This window comes from Electrona antarctica, assembly GCF_951216825.1.
Source record: "Electrona antarctica genome assembly, chromosome: 12".
Taxonomy (NCBI): domain Eukaryota; kingdom Metazoa; phylum Chordata; class Actinopteri; order Myctophiformes; family Myctophidae; genus Electrona; species Electrona antarctica.
The window spans coordinates 11,215,568-11,235,007 of NC_136793.1; the positions used below are offsets into that span (position 1 = coordinate 11,215,568).

At 43.2% G+C, this 19,440-nt stretch overlaps 1 protein-coding gene across 3 annotated transcripts; it reads right to left on the bottom strand.

Annotated features, from left to right (window-relative positions):
- Positions 1-592: 592 nt before the first annotated feature.
- On the bottom strand, positions 593-15,429 carry LOC306933957 (LIM/homeobox protein Lhx6-like). Of its 3 annotated transcripts, none has more exons than XM_079516343.1 (9): positions 15,115-15,429; positions 14,232-14,393; positions 13,669-13,833; positions 13,253-13,374; positions 11,434-11,651; positions 10,781-10,881; positions 5,923-6,018; positions 4,783-4,957; positions 593-1,390 (listed from the first exon to the last, which is right to left on the bottom strand). In XM_079516343.1, the coding sequence occupies exons 2-9, from the start codon at positions 14,232-14,234 to the stop codon at positions 1,308-1,310; spliced, it is 963 nt and encodes a 320-aa protein (XP_079372469.1). In that variant the 5' UTR covers positions 14,235-14,393; positions 15,115-15,429; the 3' UTR covers positions 593-1,307. The 3 variants fall into 3 exon arrangements, with proteins under 3 accessions (XP_079372469.1, XP_079372467.1, XP_079372468.1); XM_079516341.1 differs by having other exon boundaries at positions 11,434-11,654; XM_079516342.1 differs by lacking the exon at positions 15,115-15,429 and adding an exon at positions 14,567-14,650 and having other exon boundaries at positions 11,434-11,654.
- Positions 15,430-19,440: the final 4,011 nt, after the last annotated feature.

Consider the following 19,440-nt stretch of genomic DNA (forward strand, 5'->3'; position numbering starts at 1 on the left):
TGTACAGGTCCATTTGGTTACAGTTGTACAATCTCAGAGCGTACAGGTCCTTTTGGTAAATCTCAGAGTTACACGGATACATTTCTACATGTATTTTGTATACATACATAGGCTATACAGCATGTAGCCTAGTATAATATACTGTAGTAGCCGTGAATGTAAGTAATGTGGTGTCATTATCGCTTTCGATGAATGTGTACACAGCAAAGTCACGAGTGTTACTTTAAGGTTGAGATCTTTACACATTTAGAGTTAATGAGTTAGTGTATGTGTGGTACATAGAAATTGATCTATTGAAGTCGATTCTGACTTTCAAATGTACATAATTTTTGTTTTGATTGTATTGCTGTATTGTTGTATTGTGCTTTCTGCGTTGGCAATGTAAACGTATGTTTTCTCATGCCAATAAAGCCCTTTGAATTGAATTGTGTGTCCCTCTCTCTCTCTCTCTCTCTCTCTCTCTCTCTCTCTCTCTCTCTCTCTCTCTCTCTCTCTTCTTTCTGATTACATTGTGAGTTTTCGGTCAAGACATATGCTGCCTGTTCCTTGGACATTGTAATGACAAACTGATCCCACACTATTTAACCACTCGTCATAACAATTCACATACATTTTTATTCAATTGTAGGCAGTATTTAAAATGTACAATCATTGATTTTTTCCATTTCAAGACATATTTTAAAGGTGCTTTTCGTGATTTTCTTTTGTTCTTCTTCTGAATAAATAAAAGGAGTTTCTCTTCTTGGACAACAATAAAACGATGTACAACCATAAAGCTGCAAATGTCCTGAACAACGACACAGAAATATAAAGAAAAATGGAGGCTTAAACAGCGCTACAACGTTGTTATTATTATTAACGTTATTATCAACGTTATCATAATTTTTTTGTTCATATTGTAGCTCATGTTTGATGCATGAAAATACCTTGTGTGGGAAGGTGAGCAATTGAAAAAATAAAAAAATATACAAATACGAAATCCAGGTGAGGTGGAATGTTTGACGTCCGTTTAAAAGCGGGGGGTGGGGGGGAAAGAATGATCCTCTTTCTAGTCCTCCAACTCCCAGGTTGTGTGCCTCCAATCACCAAAAATCTGTCGGATCTAATTAGGAATCCACAGTTTTGAAAATGAGCCGCTGGCTGTAGTCCTGGGAGGAAGAGTGCACTCTGAGACGGAGCGGACGTTGAATTCAACTCATCCATGATGAGAGGATGGCGAGCAGACAGCGGAGGCCACTTGAGCCTGATTTATGCCCCGTCGTCGTACGACGAAGTATAAACTGTGCTTTACTCGTCAGGCCAGGGGGTCAGCGGCTGATGGGCAGCTGTGGTAAGGACATAGACGGATGGGAGAGGTGGTTGGGGGCAGTCAACACCGAGAAGGGATGACCTACACGTGGAATAGAGAAGAGAGATTAAATACATGTGCTAAATGGGTTTTTTTCTTTTCTTTTTTTTTTGCACATTCACATTGTTATACTTTCACATTGTTATAATGATTAGACTCGGAACAATAACCCACCAATCTCCCAGACTCCCTCCCCTGCAGTCAGAGTTCAGAGTTTTAATGAATGTAGAATGTGCAGGATGTAATTTACACATTTGTTTGACTACATTCTTTTTTCAAATAGTTTATTTTAAACCATAAATACTCTCTCATGCACTTATGCCAGTGTGCCAGTGATCACCCTCCTTTGTGCCTATAAGGCAGCGGTGGGCAACTTTGACAATGGAGATGGCCACTATATTTCAACACTCACTCCCTAGGGCCATATATTCGTCGCAAAAATAGCCGATCTACAAGCTCAAAACGCGTCGTAGATCGGCTATTTTAGCTATATTCTTTTTGCTATTTTTTAATCAGAATCCTGAAAATTAACATTTTTATGTCATTTCAAATGCCTTTAATTATACTTGTGTTGAGCATTGAGCTACTAATTTAGACTGAAGTAATTAAAGCGGGTCATGTTTGCATGTCGTGGAATTGTAACAGTTGAAACCAATGTTATATCAGTATTCTGACATTAACCTGAGGGCCGCATTAAGTGAAGGTGGGGGCCGCATGTGGCCCCCGGGCCGCCAGTTGCCCACCCCTGTATCATATCATATCATATCATATCATATCATATCATATCAACTATCTATACTTCAAAACCTCACGTATAAAATATAAAATCCATGAGGCATTCAAAGTTTTAGAAATTAGTTTGATAACTTTAAAGAAAACTTGCAAGAGATGTTGTGAAATGGACCCACGTCTGAAGAAGTCACATCATGGTTCATCATGGATTTAGCAGTTTTTTCCATAATGTATGAAATGCTATTAGAACTAATTCAACCGACACGAACATGATGAGACGTTTATAATACGATCACTCTGTTGGGTTTCAACTGGTACGATCTAGACGATGACATTACATCCTCTTGGTTAACCCATTTGTAACTCTCACAGGTAAATTAACTCTTATTATTAAGAAATAAAATGTTATTTTAACCAATCTGTAAGGTATAGTGTAACTATATGTTAATACCATTTACAGTAACTAGCACATCTGCAGTGGTCCATTGAGACATGTAGACCAGTGGTGGGCAACTGGCGGCCCGGGGGCCACATGCGGCCCCCACCTTCACTTAATGCGGCCCTCAGGTTAATGTCAGAATACTGATATAATATTGGTTTCAGCTGTTACAAATTCCACAACATGCAAACATGACCCGCTTTATTTACTTCAGTCTAAATTAGTAGCTCATTGCTCAACACAAGTATAATTAAAGGCATTTGAAATTACATATTAAATGTTAATTTTCAGGATTCCAATTCAAAAATAGCAAAAATTCAAGATTTCAATTCGAACATAGCAAAAATAGCCGATCTACAAGCTTAAAACGCGTCGCAGCGCGACGCGTTTTGAGCTTGTAGATCGGCTATTTTGCTACGACAGCAATATATGGCCCTATAGGGAGTGAGTGGAAATATAGTGGCCCTCTCCATCGTCAAAGTTGCCCACCCCTGATGTAGACCCTGGTGCCGGGTAGGAGACCCTACTGGTTGACATGTAGACCCTGGTGCCGGGTAGGAGACCCTACTGGTTGACATGTAGACCCTGGTGCCGGGTATAGGAGACCCTACTGGTTGACAGGTAGATTGCCATACAGTACATCTCCGCTATAGACAGGCCATTCTGTAGTGGTACAAATTAAATCTCCAGGTTCAAATCCCACGGGCAGGAAAATAACTTTTCTCCTATATGCCGAGCTTTGTGTGTCTGTGTGTACCCCATAGCGATGATTTGATTGGCTGAGCACTTAAATAGTGAAGATAAAAAGTGAGGACAGAAAAGTGAGGATGCCAAAAGTGATTGGCCGGAATCTGATGATGTATGATGATGTACAGTTGGAGGCCATCGATATTGTCCTTTTCTTTTTGCTGAGGTTTGCGTGATCTGCGCACAAGGACAGTTAACCCATTTTGGGCGGGAACCCCTTTTGGTGTTTTAAACATTATGTTATAATTTAGCTATTGAAAAATAGCAGATCTACAAGCTCATAGCGCGCCACCGAGTGGCGCGCTACGAGCTTGTAGGTCTGCTATTTTTGAAAAATCGTGAAAATATTTATTTCAGAAAACTGGAGGATTTAGAAGGATTTGTTTAAATTTTGAGGTCAGGCCTAAATGGGTCAAATGATAAGGGACAATATCGGTGGCACCCAACTGTATGATGATAAGAGTGCCCCTCACTTCACATGTGAATGTGATTTGTTTTTAATATATTTTGGATACATTATACCATAAGTGTAGAATCAAGAATTATGTTTGAATCCCTTGCCCACAAACATCCCTAATAATCAGGAGGTCGGCAGTTGTCCCCCTGGTCTGCCCTGTCTATGTTTTGAAGTGTCACTGAGCGAGATGCTTAACCTTATAATACATACGATTTATATAGCGCTTTTCTGGGTACCCAAAGTCGCTTTACAGACATTTTAATACAGACATTTTTATTAGAAGAATTGTGTCAAACTAGTTAAAAAGGTTTAAAAGGTTAAAAACTAGAAATCAAAATCAAAAAAGGACAAACAAGAAGGGTGTGTGTGTGTGTGTGGGGGGGGGGGGTTATGTAGGGAAAGCCAGTTTGAAAAGGTGGGTTTTGAGTGTGCTTTTGAACATTTCGAAGGTGGGGGCAGATCTGATGTGAGTTGGGAGTGAGTTCCAAACCTTAACCTAACCGCTCCCCTGGGTGGCAAATTAATCGCACCCACTGCTCCTAATAGTTAGGATGGGTAAAATGCAGCGGAATTTGTTGAAATGTTGAAATGTACAGTCAGTAAAGGGGACAAACTTATTATTAATATTAACCACTTAAGCCCTATAGGTTCTCGTGTGGTATCTCATTGTGACACGCCTTGAGCTCGTATAGATAGCTATTGTAGAGAGTCACTATTTCTGAAAATTTCTGAAATTGTATTTATATTTTAGAAAATATCTGATATTTGTCAGGTGAAACCTGACTAACAACTGCTCATGAAACGTAAGCGACCTAGCGACCCTTTTGTATCATTTTGAACATTTTAGAACATTCTTTTAAACATTTTTACAAATGTTCTGAATTGATTTTTTTATTTTGGGAAAGCATCTGTGTCATTTTAGATTTCAGTGTTGTCTATTCATAAATAGCAGGATATGCAAGCTTGCAGCACGTCACTTCGTGCCGCGCTGCAAGCTTGTACATCTGCTATTTTTGAACATTATAGATTTTTAGATTTTTGGTGGTAAAAGAGACTCACTGTCTATGTATCCATGCAGGGACAGCAGGTGAGGCCTGTCTGGGCTGCTGAACGATGAGTAGTGAAGGTCCTCTGGCAGCGAAGGCGGCATTCGAGAGTGTGGAGCCCCCTGTGGGTAACTGTGAGGCTGCGGGGGGTGCTTTTTGTGCCGCGCTCGGCAATTCTGAAACCACACCTGTGGGGGGAAATGTTGTAGTAGACTGTAAAATTCAGTGTTAATTTAACTCTGAGAGCATAAATCGACAATACATGGCCCGGGCCGGCCTAGCAGTCCGGGCACTATATCGAGGCTGGTAATCAGTGTTGATTTCGTCGACTAATACTATGACGAAAAATGTTCGTCGACTACCTTTTTTTCACTGATGAAAATTTAATGGAAATCATAAGCTATAAAACTGAGACTAAATATATTGACAATTTCGTCAACAAATAAAAACTAGACTATGTTAGGAATTAAGTGACTAGTGGACAAGAGATCCAGTATAAAATACACAAGTCATTTTACACTTGCGGCGCGTTGTGAGCTTGTAGATCGGCTATTTTCAGCAAGTGTAAAATCAGCCATTAAAACGGCCTCAAGGCCCGCCAAAATACTTTTTTTTTATATATTTTTATTTGGTTTTTAACATTTTAAAGAACAAAACATTTCATTTCCCCACACCTTCCCCCCCAGCATAAATACAAAATACATTTTAGTCGACTAAATCAACTGTAGATTTAGTCGACTAAAATCGTATGATATTTTTGTTGACTAAAACTAGACTAACACTAAAACATTCCACGTGACTAGAATGTGACTAAAAAGCCCCCAACAATATCTTAATAAATTGACAATACATAGAGTATGAAAATGAGTTGTGTACCAGGGGTCTCCCTGTCTCTCTAGTTGTTTAGTAATCAGAAAACACATGTTTAGGTCGGGGTACCATGCAGTTTTATCCAATTGGGAGAGAGAATCCTGTATCCTGTAAGTATTTCTAGCTCCTGATTGGATACAATGTATGCAATTTATGTATCCGCTTACTAACTCGTGACTAACCCTAATCCCTAACCCCTTAAATAACAACAGAAGATAAAGCATTGCTTAATTCTACAATATCTTTTTGCAACATTCCATATCGTGATGTTTGTTTTGCATACTTGTATGACCCGTCTGCTTAGACCTGTCATTTCTGCCAGCTTCTGTAATGTCTGGGCGTCGGGGTTGTTGTCCTGGGCAAACTGGCCCTGCATCACCTGCAGAGGGTGACACCATACAGGCAACCACCATCAGTGACATAACCCATGATAGTCCCCCCCCAAAAAAACATATGTTGAATCAAACCCCAGCCCCAAAACATGTACAGTACACATGCAACGCACGCACACGCACGCACGCACGCACGCACGCACGCACGCACGCACGCACGCACGCACGCACGCACGCACGCATACGGTACTCCCAAACGCACTTTTCTAGATCAGGACCCACTTGAAAATCTCAAAAGTGTTCTCGGCCCACCTATCTGACCCCTTCACACGGCAGCCGAATGGCAGAGTGAGGGCCCACTTACAATATCCTCACGGCCCACGCGGTGGGCCTCGACCCAATCATAACATATAGAGCAACCAACCATCATTATTTAACACCATTAAAGTACCACCACCACGGCCATGATATACTAGAGGGAGCGACAACAATCTGGTACACCCATTTATAGAACAAACGATGGGAACTGCGGAACTACTCTGCCACCAAAATGTGGAATGCCATGACACCATCCCTTAAATAATGTGGATCACTGGCTTCTTTCAAAACAGGGCTGAGAATCTATCTATCAGGACAGGGGTTCTCAACGTTTTTGGCCGGGGACCCCCGGAAATGCTTTGGCAATGTCTCGGGACCCCCGCCCCGCCCCCTCCCGACCCCCAATATAAATTGACTGCTACAATAACCTTAAACCATTTTGGGCGGGAACCCCTTTTGGTGTTTTAAGCATTGTTATAATTTAGCTATTGAAAAATAGCAGATCTACAAGCTCTTAGCGCGCCACCGAGTGGCGCGCTAAGAGCTTGTAGGTCTGCTATTTTTGAAAAATCGTTTTTTTTTTTTTTTTTTTTTAATAATTTGGGGACCCCCTAAAATAATTTGGCGACCCCCCCGAGGGGTCGCGACCCACGGGTTGAGAACCCCTGTATCAGGAGACCACAGGAGGAGGTCAACGCCATGTTCCCATAGAAAAGGAGGTGACATTCATGCACTGCAGACATGTTCTCCTTTGTACATACTAGGCTATAGAGACTAGTGTTTTGAATTTGATGAAATGTATTATTGTGGAATTTTTTTGATGAATTGAAAACATAGGACCACAAGTCCCTGGGACTTTTTTGTGTTTGTGTTTTAGCCTAAATGTTTACATTTCTGATTAATAAAGTATTCACTCAATCAATCAATCAATCAATCAATCAATGTTATGGAAATGTCTATTTACTGAAATCATACATACAGGTTACGGAAACGGAAAGTGACAAGAAGAGGCGCGATGATTTTGCAATCAATTATTTTCACTTTACATTCTTTTGAAAGATATAATTAACATAATAATATTTTCAATATCCCTGATATTGAATCTTTCAAATTTAAGCAGCACACTTGAGGTCATGAAATCAGATCTGACCAGAGCCAATATCTCACGGCAACGGTATAGCATGTTTCATTTTTGTGTTATTATTTTTATTTAGAGTACCCTTGGCCTGGGCCATGGCTCAGCGGTCCAGGCACCTTGGCTGGTAACCCAGTCTGGCAGTGTGCCGCATGCTCGACTCCTGATCCCCACAGCCTTCACTGCATGTCACCCCCCCATTTCGCTCCCCATTTCCTGTCAGCCTATACTGTCTATCCCTCCATAAAGGCGAAAGCCAAAAAAAAACATTTAAAAAAAAAGAGTAGCCAATTATTTTTTACCCTCCTTTTCTCCCCAATTTAGTCGTTATGCCAATTATTGATTCCTCCTCACACACATGTCAGTGTTGTCACTGCTGTTGTATCTTGCTGGTTCACCTGCCAGTGAGGAGCCCCCACCAGGAGGACGTAGAGCCAGTGAGGAGCCCCCACCAGGAGGACGTAGAGCCATAGTTCTACTCCTCCCGCCCAGTGAGGAGCCCCCACCAGGAGGACGTAGAGCCATAGTTCTACTCCTCCCGCCCAGTGAGGAGCCCCCACCAGGAGGACGTAGAGCCATAGTTCTACTCCTCCCGCCCAGTGAGGAGCCCCCACCAGGAGGACGTAGAGCCATAGTTCTACTCCTCCCGCCCAGTGAGGAGCCCCCACCAGGAGGACGTAGAGCCATAGTTCTACTCCTCCCGCCCAGTGAGGAGCCCCCACCAGGAGGACGTAGAGCCATAGTTCTACTCCTCCCGCCCAGTGAGGAGCCCCCACCAGGAGGACGTAGAGCCAGTGAGGAGCCCCCACCAGGAGGACGTAGAGCCATAGTTCTACTCCTCCCGCCCAGTGAGGAGCCCCCACCAGGAGGACGTAGAGCCATAGTTCTACTCCTCCCGCCCAGTGAGGAGCCCCCACCAGGAGGACGTAGAGCCATAGTTCTACTCCTCCCGCCCAGTGAGGAGCCCCCACCAGGAGGACGTAGAGCCAGTGAGGAGCCCCCACCAGGAGGACATAGAGCCATAGTTCTACTCCTCCCGCCCAGTGAGGAGCCCCCACCAGGAGGACGTAGAGCCAGTGAGGAGCCCCCACCAGGAGGACGTAGAGCCATAGTTCTACTCCTCCCGCCCAGTGAGGAGCCCCCACCAGGAGGACGTAGAGCCATAGTTCTACTCCTCCCGCCCAGTGAGGAGCCCCCACCAGGAGGACGTAGAGCCATAGTTCTACTCCTCCCGCCCAGTGAGGAGCCCCCACCAGGAGGACGTAGAGCCAGTGAGGAACCCCCACCAGGAGGACGTAGAGCCATAGTTCTACTCCTCCCGCCCAGTGAGGAGCCCCCACCAGGAGGACGTAGAGCCATAGTTCTACTCCTCCCGCCCAGTGAGGAGCCCCCACCAGGAGGACGTAGAGCCATAGTTCTACTCCTCCCGCCCAGTGAGGAGCCCCCACCAGGAGGACGTAGAGCCAGTGAGGAGCCCCCACCAGGAGGACGTAGAGCCAGTGAGGAGCCCCCACCAGGAGGACGTAGAGCCATAGTTCTACTCCTCCCGCCCAGTGAGGAGCCCCCACCAGGAGGACGTAGAGCCATAGTTCTACTCCTCCCGCCCAGTGAGGAGCCCCCACCAGGAGGACGTAGAGCCATAATTCTACTCCTCCCGCCCAGTGAGGAGCCCCCACCAGGAGGACGTAGAGCCAGTGAGGAGCCCCCACCAGGAGGACGTAGAGCCATAGTTCTACTCCTCCCGCCCAGCCCAACCATGCAGTGTTGTTTTCGTCGACTAAAACTATGACTGTTAAATGTTCGTCGACTACCTTTTTTCACTGATGAAAACTAAATGGAAACTAAGCTATGGTGACTAAAACTATGACTAAATATACTGTCGATTTTGTCAACAAATAACAACTAGACTAAAATGTTAGGAAGGGACTAGTGGACAAGAGATCCAGTATAAGTCATTTTAGTTTAGTTGCATGCTGAAAATAGCCGATCTACAAGCTCACAACGCGTCGCAGCGCGAAGTGTAAAATCAGCCATTATGACAGCATCAAGGCCCGCCAAAATACATTTTAGTCGTCACTCTAAATCACCTGTAGATTTAGTCGACAAAAATCGTATGATATTTAGTCGACTAAAACTAGACTAAACACTAAAACATTCTGTGTGACTAAAATGTGACTAAATGAAAACTATTCAAGAGACTATGACTAAAACTAAAATAGAAATTTGCTGCCAAAAACAACACTGCGCCCGCAACACTCCCCGCTGACAGGTGCCGCCCCACCACGGCCCCGTAGGAGTACATATGCAATGACAATTATCACACTCCCCGCCCGGCTTCCCGACAAAGCCCCATTGCACCACCGTGGATTCTAAACCACAACCTCTGTGGTGGGGCATGCATGGGCAGGGACATTACCACTGCGCCACCGGAGCATAAGCATGTTTCATAATCAGTTTCCATGATTGGGTGGATTGGATCCACTCAAAGGGTAAAGGTTTATTCCGTTCCCGTTCTAACACATGTTCTGGCCGTGGAGACCCTGATGAGTTGGACACCTGCGTTTACATTTAGTGTCTTTGTTTTAAATTCACTGCCAGACTTCTCACTTTGATGTTTCACAAAGGAAAGTAACTTTAAATGATTTGACACTTCCTGATCCTGTGTCTGTGTTCGCAAGTGGCATCACATCAACCGTTGATTTGCCCGTTGATTGCCCCATTTGGGGTCTTTTTAGGTGCAAGCTGCATGCAGTTCATCAGCTTTAGCATATACTGTATAGTCACAGAAAATGGAGGCTGGCACACAGGCCACATGAGTTGAGCGCCTGTCTTGTCTCTCTATAGGTGCTGCCACACGGTCAAAAGAGCTGCGCACGTTCTCGGCTGCGCGCTGCTTAAAGCTTGAGTTTTTAGACAGCTGGTGGATGGAAATTAAGCTCCACCTCCGCCGAATACTTGCGCGACGGCCAGATTCCCGGAAACGCTCTCCTCCGCTCAAGTCTTCCGCGGAGGTGGAGCTTCTTTTCCATCCACCAGCTGTCTAAAAACTCAGAATTTAAGCTGCGCGCAGCTTAAGAAGTGCGCAGCTTAAGAATGTTTTGCGCTATGGTGTGGAGACGGTGTATCTCTTCTCACTCTCGCCCCTTAGTTTCCTGTCTCTCTCTATACGTCGACTTATCCGAAATAAAGCATAACATGCCAAAAATATTTAGAACAAGAACACTGTTCAAATCAATAGATTTCACAAAGTCGATATATGTGTCTGACAGCTGGTGGTCAAATAGGTTAGACTATTTAAAGGTAAAAACACACACACACACACACGCACACACACACATGCGCGTGCACCCACTCACCTGTAGTTGCTCTGCAGTGAATGATGTCCGTGCTCTCTTGGCTGGTTTGGGCTGACAGTCCTGATCTGACGGCAACGCCCCCTCTAAAGTCAGCCCTGTACCTGAAGAGCACAGCAACACAAGAAGAACATCCTCTATATGAATATGAACCTGAAGAGCCCAGCAACACAAGAAGCACAGCATATATGAATATGAATGCAAAGCAATGTACAATAAAGTTTAAGTAACCCATATGGTGATGTCACAACCTAACCTAACCTAACCTAACCTCACACAACACAACACAACACAACACAACACAACACAACACAACACAACACAACACAACACAACACAACACGCAAAGCAGCGCAACATGCAACATGCAACATGCAACACAACACAACACAACACAACACAACACAACACAACACAACACAACACAACACAACACGCAGCGCAGCGCAACATGCAACATGCAACATGCAACACAACACAACACAACACAACACAACACAACACAACACAACACAACACAACACAACACAACATAACACAACACAACGCATGCATGCGTACATGACAACGTGCCTACCGGTATATATCCTTTACTGTGTGTATACAATTAACACAATCAACACAAAAAGGGGTGAGAAAATGGGGTGATGTTGCACCATTCTCTGCAGCCCTGCGCAGGTTGTCCAACATGATGTCATAGTGGCTACGGCAGAGCACCCTGCCCTCCACCAGTCCAAACTCCTCGCCCGTGGACAGCTGCCTCTTGCAGGAGAAGCAGGCGAAGCACGCCAGGTGGTAGACGCTGCCGCGCGCCCGCCGCACCCAGTCGCTGGCGTACACCTGACGGCCACACTGGGCACACTTGGTGCCGAACCTACTGTGAGAGAACAGAAACGCACGCAGGGGAATACAGTCAAGGTTGGCTGGAACGCTGTCACTGACCGCTGTCGTTGACATTTTGACATTACTTTGTTTATTTTGACGGGACAAAGCATATTAATGGACATTGCAAATAAATGCAAAGTAAATACATCGGATTTAGCAAAGATGCTATCATTTTCGCGCACAACATAAAAATGAAAACATTGCATTTTAGGAGTTGCGTGATCGCATGATGCACTAAAAAAACATTTTTAAAGTCCTATAAATAGCAAAAATAGCTGATCTAAAAGTGCAAAAATAATGTTGTGACATGCACGTTATGAGCTTGCAGAGCTGATTCATAATAATTTATCATTATAATTATAATTGTGACTGTGACATGACTTAAGAGACGTCAAGTTGACAGTGATTACTCATGCTGATGACATTACACTGACAACTTTGACATTACACTGGGCAGCACTTTGCACCCAAAATGAAAGGCCTCTCCCTTGGGAGCATCTTCTGAGATGGATGCCACTAAAAGGCTCTATCAGAGACATGTAACAGCGGTCAGTGGACAAGATGATATTTTTGTAATTTAGAAGAATCATCCTTGCTTCCCTGGTTATAGTTATAATCCTTAGTGCACTCAGGCATGCCATATAATGTGGCCCTGTGTTTTCACTGTTTATTTCAATATTAAATACCAATTTGGGCAAACTTAACGATTCATGAAATTATAAATATCATGTGTATATTTTTCTCTGTCCATTTCATATACACTCATCAGAATTAATTTAGTTTGTGTCCATTTGGTTACATTTGTAGTCCAGACCACAGTTATATTAACAAACGCAAACGGGATATGGTTAGAGTCTAACCTCTCTCGTTCATCTTGCGTCGCCACACAGTCTAACCGTTAGACTGTGTGGCGACGCAAGATGAACGAGACATTAAAAATATGCGTGCAGACTGCGCGGGGCGGCGGGACTCGGGAGTAAGACGAAACACTTCAAAGAAATACTCAAACGAAAGACTGTAAGACATGAGAATATTGTGAAGCCATTTTAATGAATTGAAATTTGCATTGATTAAATTTAGATAATTATCAAATAAAAAACACGTCAGATAGGCCTACTTTTTGGTTTGGAATGTCTTTGCAAATAAAATTGTATTCCAAAGTCAGCCAGGAATCGATTATCCAACAAAAATAATTGGGAGGCCAATGCTAACAAAGTTTAAGAAAAGGGTTAGTTTTTTTAATGGGCAATTAAATAAAATATGGGCAATTAAATTCCGTGAGCGTGACTAAATTAGCATAACAAAATTAAGGTACCACAATTTAATAGCCTACTCGATTTAATGTATTTTCACTATTTTGACATACAGGCCCATATCCTAGTATAGGCCTATACCGAATTCAAAATGACCGTATATTGAATTACATGGATACATTTTGAAAACAAAGTCTTCAATAGCCATGTGAAGTTTAAAACACATTGTAAAAAGTCGAGGCAATTATAGGCTATAAAGGCTAACAATCAAATAAAATGACTGATCCTGCATGATAAAAAAAACAATAAAATAAAATAAAATAAAAACATAACTTACCTGAAATAATCCAGTTTGCAGTATATTTCTTTGTTTTTGATGTAGCAGGTGTTGTGCTGCCGCAGTGACGCCCTGCACACGGAACACTCCAGACAGCTCGCGTGCCAGTTCAAATTGTTTACCTGGAGGTCACACTTGTATAACTTAGAGCCTATACATATACATTTATGGGCCAGCCAGTTGGAAAATGTATATATAGAAATAACTATTTAATTAATAATGATTACTATATAGGCTAGTCATGATTACCATGGCCGCCTAATGCCGTCATTATAGGCAATTTGACAATTAGAAGGAAACACCCATGCAGGCTCGCGCATATAGGCCTATAAACTCTCAGCAACTCGGAGAGTGGAACCAAATGGACTCTCGGACTTTGAATTGGACACTTGTTTTAAGTGTATATAGTCTCTCACCTTCAGTATGTATCGGTCATGGATGTCCATGCCACAACTGGCGCACTGGTTCGTGCCGGAGGGCCGCGCGCTGCTGCCGGGAGACTGGGCCGACGGAGAGGGACACATGCACGGGACCTCCGCCGGACTGGACGCACTCTGCTCCTTCTTCACCTCCGCTTTAGACTGGTTTAGAACAAACGGGATTTGTTTTTCTCTATACACGTAAGTGACATTAATTTTAATGTCAATTTATTTGGATTTTTTTTTTTAGGTTTCTCTTTTTTCTATGGAATGATACGCACTAAACACATCCTGATTGTGGGCCATAAAAGCAAATAGTATATATATGGCTATATGCAAAATGTAACAACAATATATTCCTCTTGCATGGCAAGAGCCTTCTACAATAAAACCCCAAAGCCTCACATGCAGCAGCGGCCGTGCCAAACTTTCCAAGTCCAAAAATGGCATACAAAGGTTCGTTTTTTTTTATAGCCAACTTGCCAAGTATTTATAACGGAAAACAGAGAAATATAACAAGGTCACAGAACCAAGTCCTCCAGATGTTGTTCTGGACTCACCATTTTCGAGTCTCGAAGACTGCAAGCCTATTTGGAGAGAAGGTGGAGCCGGTCCCTGCTCGGAGCATTACGCACCATCATCATCATCCCTACATTCTATCTGGCAGCTCCAAAAACACGCTCCAAAAACAGCCAACAGCGCAGTTTCTCCCGTATTTAAACCTTGGGCAGACAAAAAGATTTAACGTTGCATGCAATTAGAAGGAGGAAAAAAAATTATAATACTATGATCGATCTTTATATCCTCTTGTTGTGCGCCATGCAGGCTTTATACGTGCACATTCCCCCCCGTGCACTGCAATGCAATCAAACGCAGTGAAAGGACCCGACTATACCTGCAATTAGTGATGGCTTGAAACGGTGCAGAATGAGAGGCAACAACAGCCATGCATAAGTGTCAATTTCAACTGTCAGTCAAAAGCGACGCCACCGGGCCACCAACAAAAAAAGAAAAAACGGGGGGAAAAAAACGCCACATCCTTAATTTCAATAGCCGTATAATCGAAAATCGATCATCTCCAAAGTGAAGAGGCTCAATCGAGGTGTCGCTCTGTCTATTCACGGAGAGACAATGTGCACAAGTTGCAGCTGATCTTGAAGCATAAAGGGAGCCTGATTGTGTCGTTTATGATCAGGCCATTTTAAGCACTTGAGGCTCGCTCGGTGATTACAGCTGTATTCACGCGCTGCCAAAAGCTGCGTTTTTTGGGGGGGTGTGGAATGCACAATGCGTGTTGGTGCCCTTCATTTGAACGAAATTAACAGCCAATGTGGGATGATGTTAATTATTGTCTCTCTAATATACAAACATTGGAAACAAAAGGACCGCATCGCCAAGACTTTTATACGGTTCGTCCTTTAAAAACGCGACGGGCGAATTTACCTTCTTAACGAAAACACCGTCCAGTAAAACTTTCCCCTGTGCTGAATGTTCATTTTTCTTCCAGAACATCACCGCGGCAAAAGAAGTTTACCAAAACAATCTCTATAGAGGCCCCAATCATTTCACGGCAGAGGGGGGTTATTCCGTTCAGAGAACGGTCCACCGTCCACCTTCATTCGGCTCTTTAAAGTCCAGTGTGTTTCATTCTTGAGAATATCGTAGTAATCGGGTCTGAAGTGTGCTGGGAGCAGGGCCACATTCACCGGAGTCCTTCCAAAAACATGGATGCCTGTCTTGTCTGTCTTTCTGTCTATCCGTATATGTCTAGGTAGATAATCTATACCTATCTGTCTCTCTGCAATGACAGGCACACAGCCGCACACTCTGCAGCTCGCTCTCTCTCTCTCTCCCTCTCTCCCTCCGCCTTATAGATGAAAGTTTACACCCCGTTCCCTTGCAGAGGACGAGAGGCACGGAGGCAGCCCCATGTAGCCTACATTGTGCACAACACAAGCTCTTTCCCCCGAATGGCGTTACTTTATAAAAACAGATCGTTATTTTGCAAGCAGCTCCTTCAATGAATGAACAAAATTATCCACAGGTATAGGTGCAAGCCCACAGTGCTGCTGAGTGGAACTGTAAGGAATCAAGGATAGTCTTGACGTCCTTTTTTTTTTTAAAAGCATGCATGTTTAAATAAATTCTTGTTATAAACTTTTGCCCACGTTGAACCTTAGGCCTATAAATAGCCTTCCTTTTTTATAATATTTGTATCTGCTTTTTCCATTTTAAAATACAAGACATACATGACCACAAACAAAACAGAGGAAATAAAAAAATAATTTAATGATGACGAATTAACCTGCATGATTACCACCCTCTGGCCTCTGTTATAAATTAATGCAAGTAAAGGTTTCCATGAAATCAATGACACTTTGATTATATATAGGCCTATATATATAATAAAATAAAAATAAAAAAAGCATTTGGTTTGTAATCGCAGAATTGCATTTTTCTAGTCTCCTGTATGACATGTAGGTATTGTCTAGTACTTTGAGAAATATTCGGGTCACTATTGGTCATGATGCGAGTGCGCATGTATCACTTGAAAGAGCACCATTTGGTTACAAGACAGTATAGGTCGTTAGCCCTGGATGCTGCTGGGTATTGCAAGAACTGTGAACCATAATCTCTATTATCTCTAATCACTATTACAATACTTGAATCGTGGCTCAAAACGTCAAGTGATTGTTTTAGGGAAGTTTAATAATGCACATATATAGATTTATAAAATCTGAAATTTGACATGGAGAATGCATTTTGTAAATTATATCCTCTGCATTTATTTCATTATTTTATTGTGTGAGATATATGTGTGGCTTCTTGGAAAATCTAATGTAAAAGGAAAATTCCTATAAATCTCTTGCAATGTGGAAAACATCATAAACTGACAGTTGAAACAATGGCTGCAGCTGAGGATGCATGTGTCACCTTTAGTATCCTGTCCTGCTCGGTGGACGTGTGAATGTCAAGCATACTGGCACAGCAATGCTACTGTCAGACCTCGCCTTTGCTCCCCTGCCCTTCCTCACAGGTAGGCCTACGACACAGCTGTGTGCACGTTCCTCTGAAACAATGAGGGAGTGCTCCCAAGCCCCAATAAAAAAACAAACTTCAGCACATGCTAAAGCTATTAGATTCATCAATGGCCCCCAGGGGACAGCTTGCCCGTCGGAATGTCAACAATGTATTACGTGTGTGTCATCCGCTCACCGAATGTGAGGAGGAAATATTGCATGAGGGCAATATTATTTACGTATGTACTGGAGGAAACAATCAACATTAAAGGTGGAGTCCTATTGTCACCTTGAAATAACACGACTTATGTATAACGCATTGACTTTCACTTTAGGCACTATAGTGTAGATGTTAGATGGTGAAATAAGTACCGGTATGCCACACTGGAGTGAACTCCTACAGGTGCTGCCTATTGTAATACTCATGTAAACACATGAAATAGCCTGAGGTTGAGGCTGAGTCAAGATTCGCTCTGTGCAATGAATTCTCACTTTCTTGATATGTTATGTTATCATACAAGTCTAATGTTCCTGATGTGCTGTACATTATTGGCAATTGCTCTAAGCTGGTTTGGGGTACAGTTAGATTTTTTTTAGGTTAAAGGAGCATTCAGTGATTTGGCTGATTTGGAAAACCACCCAGTCCGCCCCGGTAACAAAATGTGCACATGCACGGTCTACAGTGGGGGGAAGTGCAACAGGCCAACAGCATGTGCACCAAGGCCCGCCCCCACTCGATCATGATTGGAGGAAGGCCCCTCTCATCCTGATTGGATGAAGGCTTTGCCACCCGCCACCAAAACTGAAACTAGGGTTTTTTGACCCCAGGGGCTCACTGGGGACAGGGAGGAACTCCTTATATGGTCAGCACACTCTATAGTAGGGAGGATTATCCAGAAAAAAAGAAAAAACAAGTGATATTTGAATTAAGTCAAATCACTGAATATACCTTTAAGCAGGCTACAATCCAATAGGGTGGCCTCTTTCCACCAGAATGTGTGGTCTTCAGGCTTCAGGCTTTAAAAGGTTTTCTTGTGCAAGCATCAGATTGGCAGCAGTTCACTGCATGGTGCCAATCACTGCATGGTGCACCAGTCACTGGTGCTTTCAGTCATAGACAGTGTTGGGAAAGTTTCAAATTACTTTTAATTAATAACTATAATAACTTATAATACAGTATCATTACAACCAGTAAGACGCCTGAGGGCGAGAAGCGACCTTGCGTGCACGTATCCGCCTGGGTGACAGCAGACTGCTGTGGCGAGCGCTGGTGCTTTGGCATGGGGGATCAGATCAACATATGGAATGAATTCTGTACTGGCCATATATGGAGCGTGTCTTGAGTGTATAGGGTTTGATGAGGTTAGATCAACATATGAAATGACAGAACAGGTCAGCTCCATATATGGAGATCTAAGTTCGGCAGCGGGGGAAGAGTCTTGAGTGTACAAGGTTTGATGAGGGGCCGTTCCTTAATTTTCGGGCCTGTTGAGAACTCTAGTTTTCGCCGGGTGCCGGGCACGGCTGCACTAATAATTTTGGATTACTTTCACAAAAACACCTACAATTGAAGCGCAAATGGATTAGAATCCTACAGTACTGTTATTTATATTAGAATGCTATTTTTGCAGCCTAAATTAAAAAAAAAATCAAAGAAGTCTGAATAGCAAAGGGCACCGCCAACCAGGGCCCACCGACGGCCGGCAATTGCCGGCCCAGCCCCCGATGGATGGTGGTGGGCAAATACTTTACCCCTATGCTACCTGGATGCCCAAATGTGTTTATTTGTCAAATACTATAACAGAGTTATAGAGTTTTTGAGAATAATGCATTACTTACTAACCTTACCAAATTTGTTCAAGTAGTGGATTTTATATTACTTTGTTGCAAAGTCATTTTATTATGAAATGCATTACTTGTGTAAAGCGTTACCCAAAACACACACTGTTCTTCTGTTTTTGCACACTTCTCTGACTCCTCCCATAAAGTCCACTTCAGGTTTTTCTGTTGTTCTTTCCTTTATAGGCAAGATGTAAATGCGGTGGTCTGGTCATGATTCTTCTGACCTCTTTCCCCAAATGATCTCAACGGAGGGCCAGCACTGCAGTACACAACACAAAGCCAAGTGACAAAATGACAAATGTTCTGCTTGGCCTGTTCGCTCAAAGAAAATGTTTGGGGAAGGATGGAGCAGTGCTACAACCCAACACCAGGCTCTTATCTTGTTTCTCTAGAACCTCTGGGGGGTTGAGGTCTCTGGCTACTTAATGAATGTTGATAGGATGTTGGAGGTGAATATTGGGTGTGAGAGCTGTCTGCGTGTAAACTGGGTGTGATTATATTCATTGGCCGTGCTAAAATAGCAACTATGCAGCCCTCTAATCTATCCGAGAGGCAAAGACGGGCTTGTTGAGCTGCATGTTGAACTAGCCTACAGAACGGTAGCCTACATGCACACATGACAAATAAGATTTAGGCTAAATGCTGGGTAATGAAGTGTCCATGGAAATTAAAGGCATTTGAAGGAGGAAATTATGCCTAAAGCCTAATTTATACTTCGTCCCATGACACGTCGCGTGCCAAAAATAGCTTTCTACAAGTTCACAATGTGTCGCATCTGCAAGGCATGGTGAGCTTGTGGATCTGCTTGACACATGACTCAGACTTAGTATAAATCAGCCATAACCCTTATGGATGGACATAGTTTAGCAGTTGGACCGATGACATGTATAGCCGAATCGGTATCACT

What these genes read in the sequence shown, in the direction of transcription:
- LOC306933957 (XM_079516341.1), bottom strand. An exon ending in TAAGCAGACGGGTCATACAA is followed by an intron (nt 4,958 to 5,922) that starts GTATGCAAAACA and finishes TTCCCCCCACAG; the next exon opens with GTGTGGTTTCAGAATTGCCG. An exon ending in CCTGCATGGATACATAGACA is followed by an intron (nt 1,391 to 4,782) that starts GTGAGTCTCTTT and finishes TTCCACGTGTAG; the next exon opens with GTCATCCCTTCTCGGTGTTG.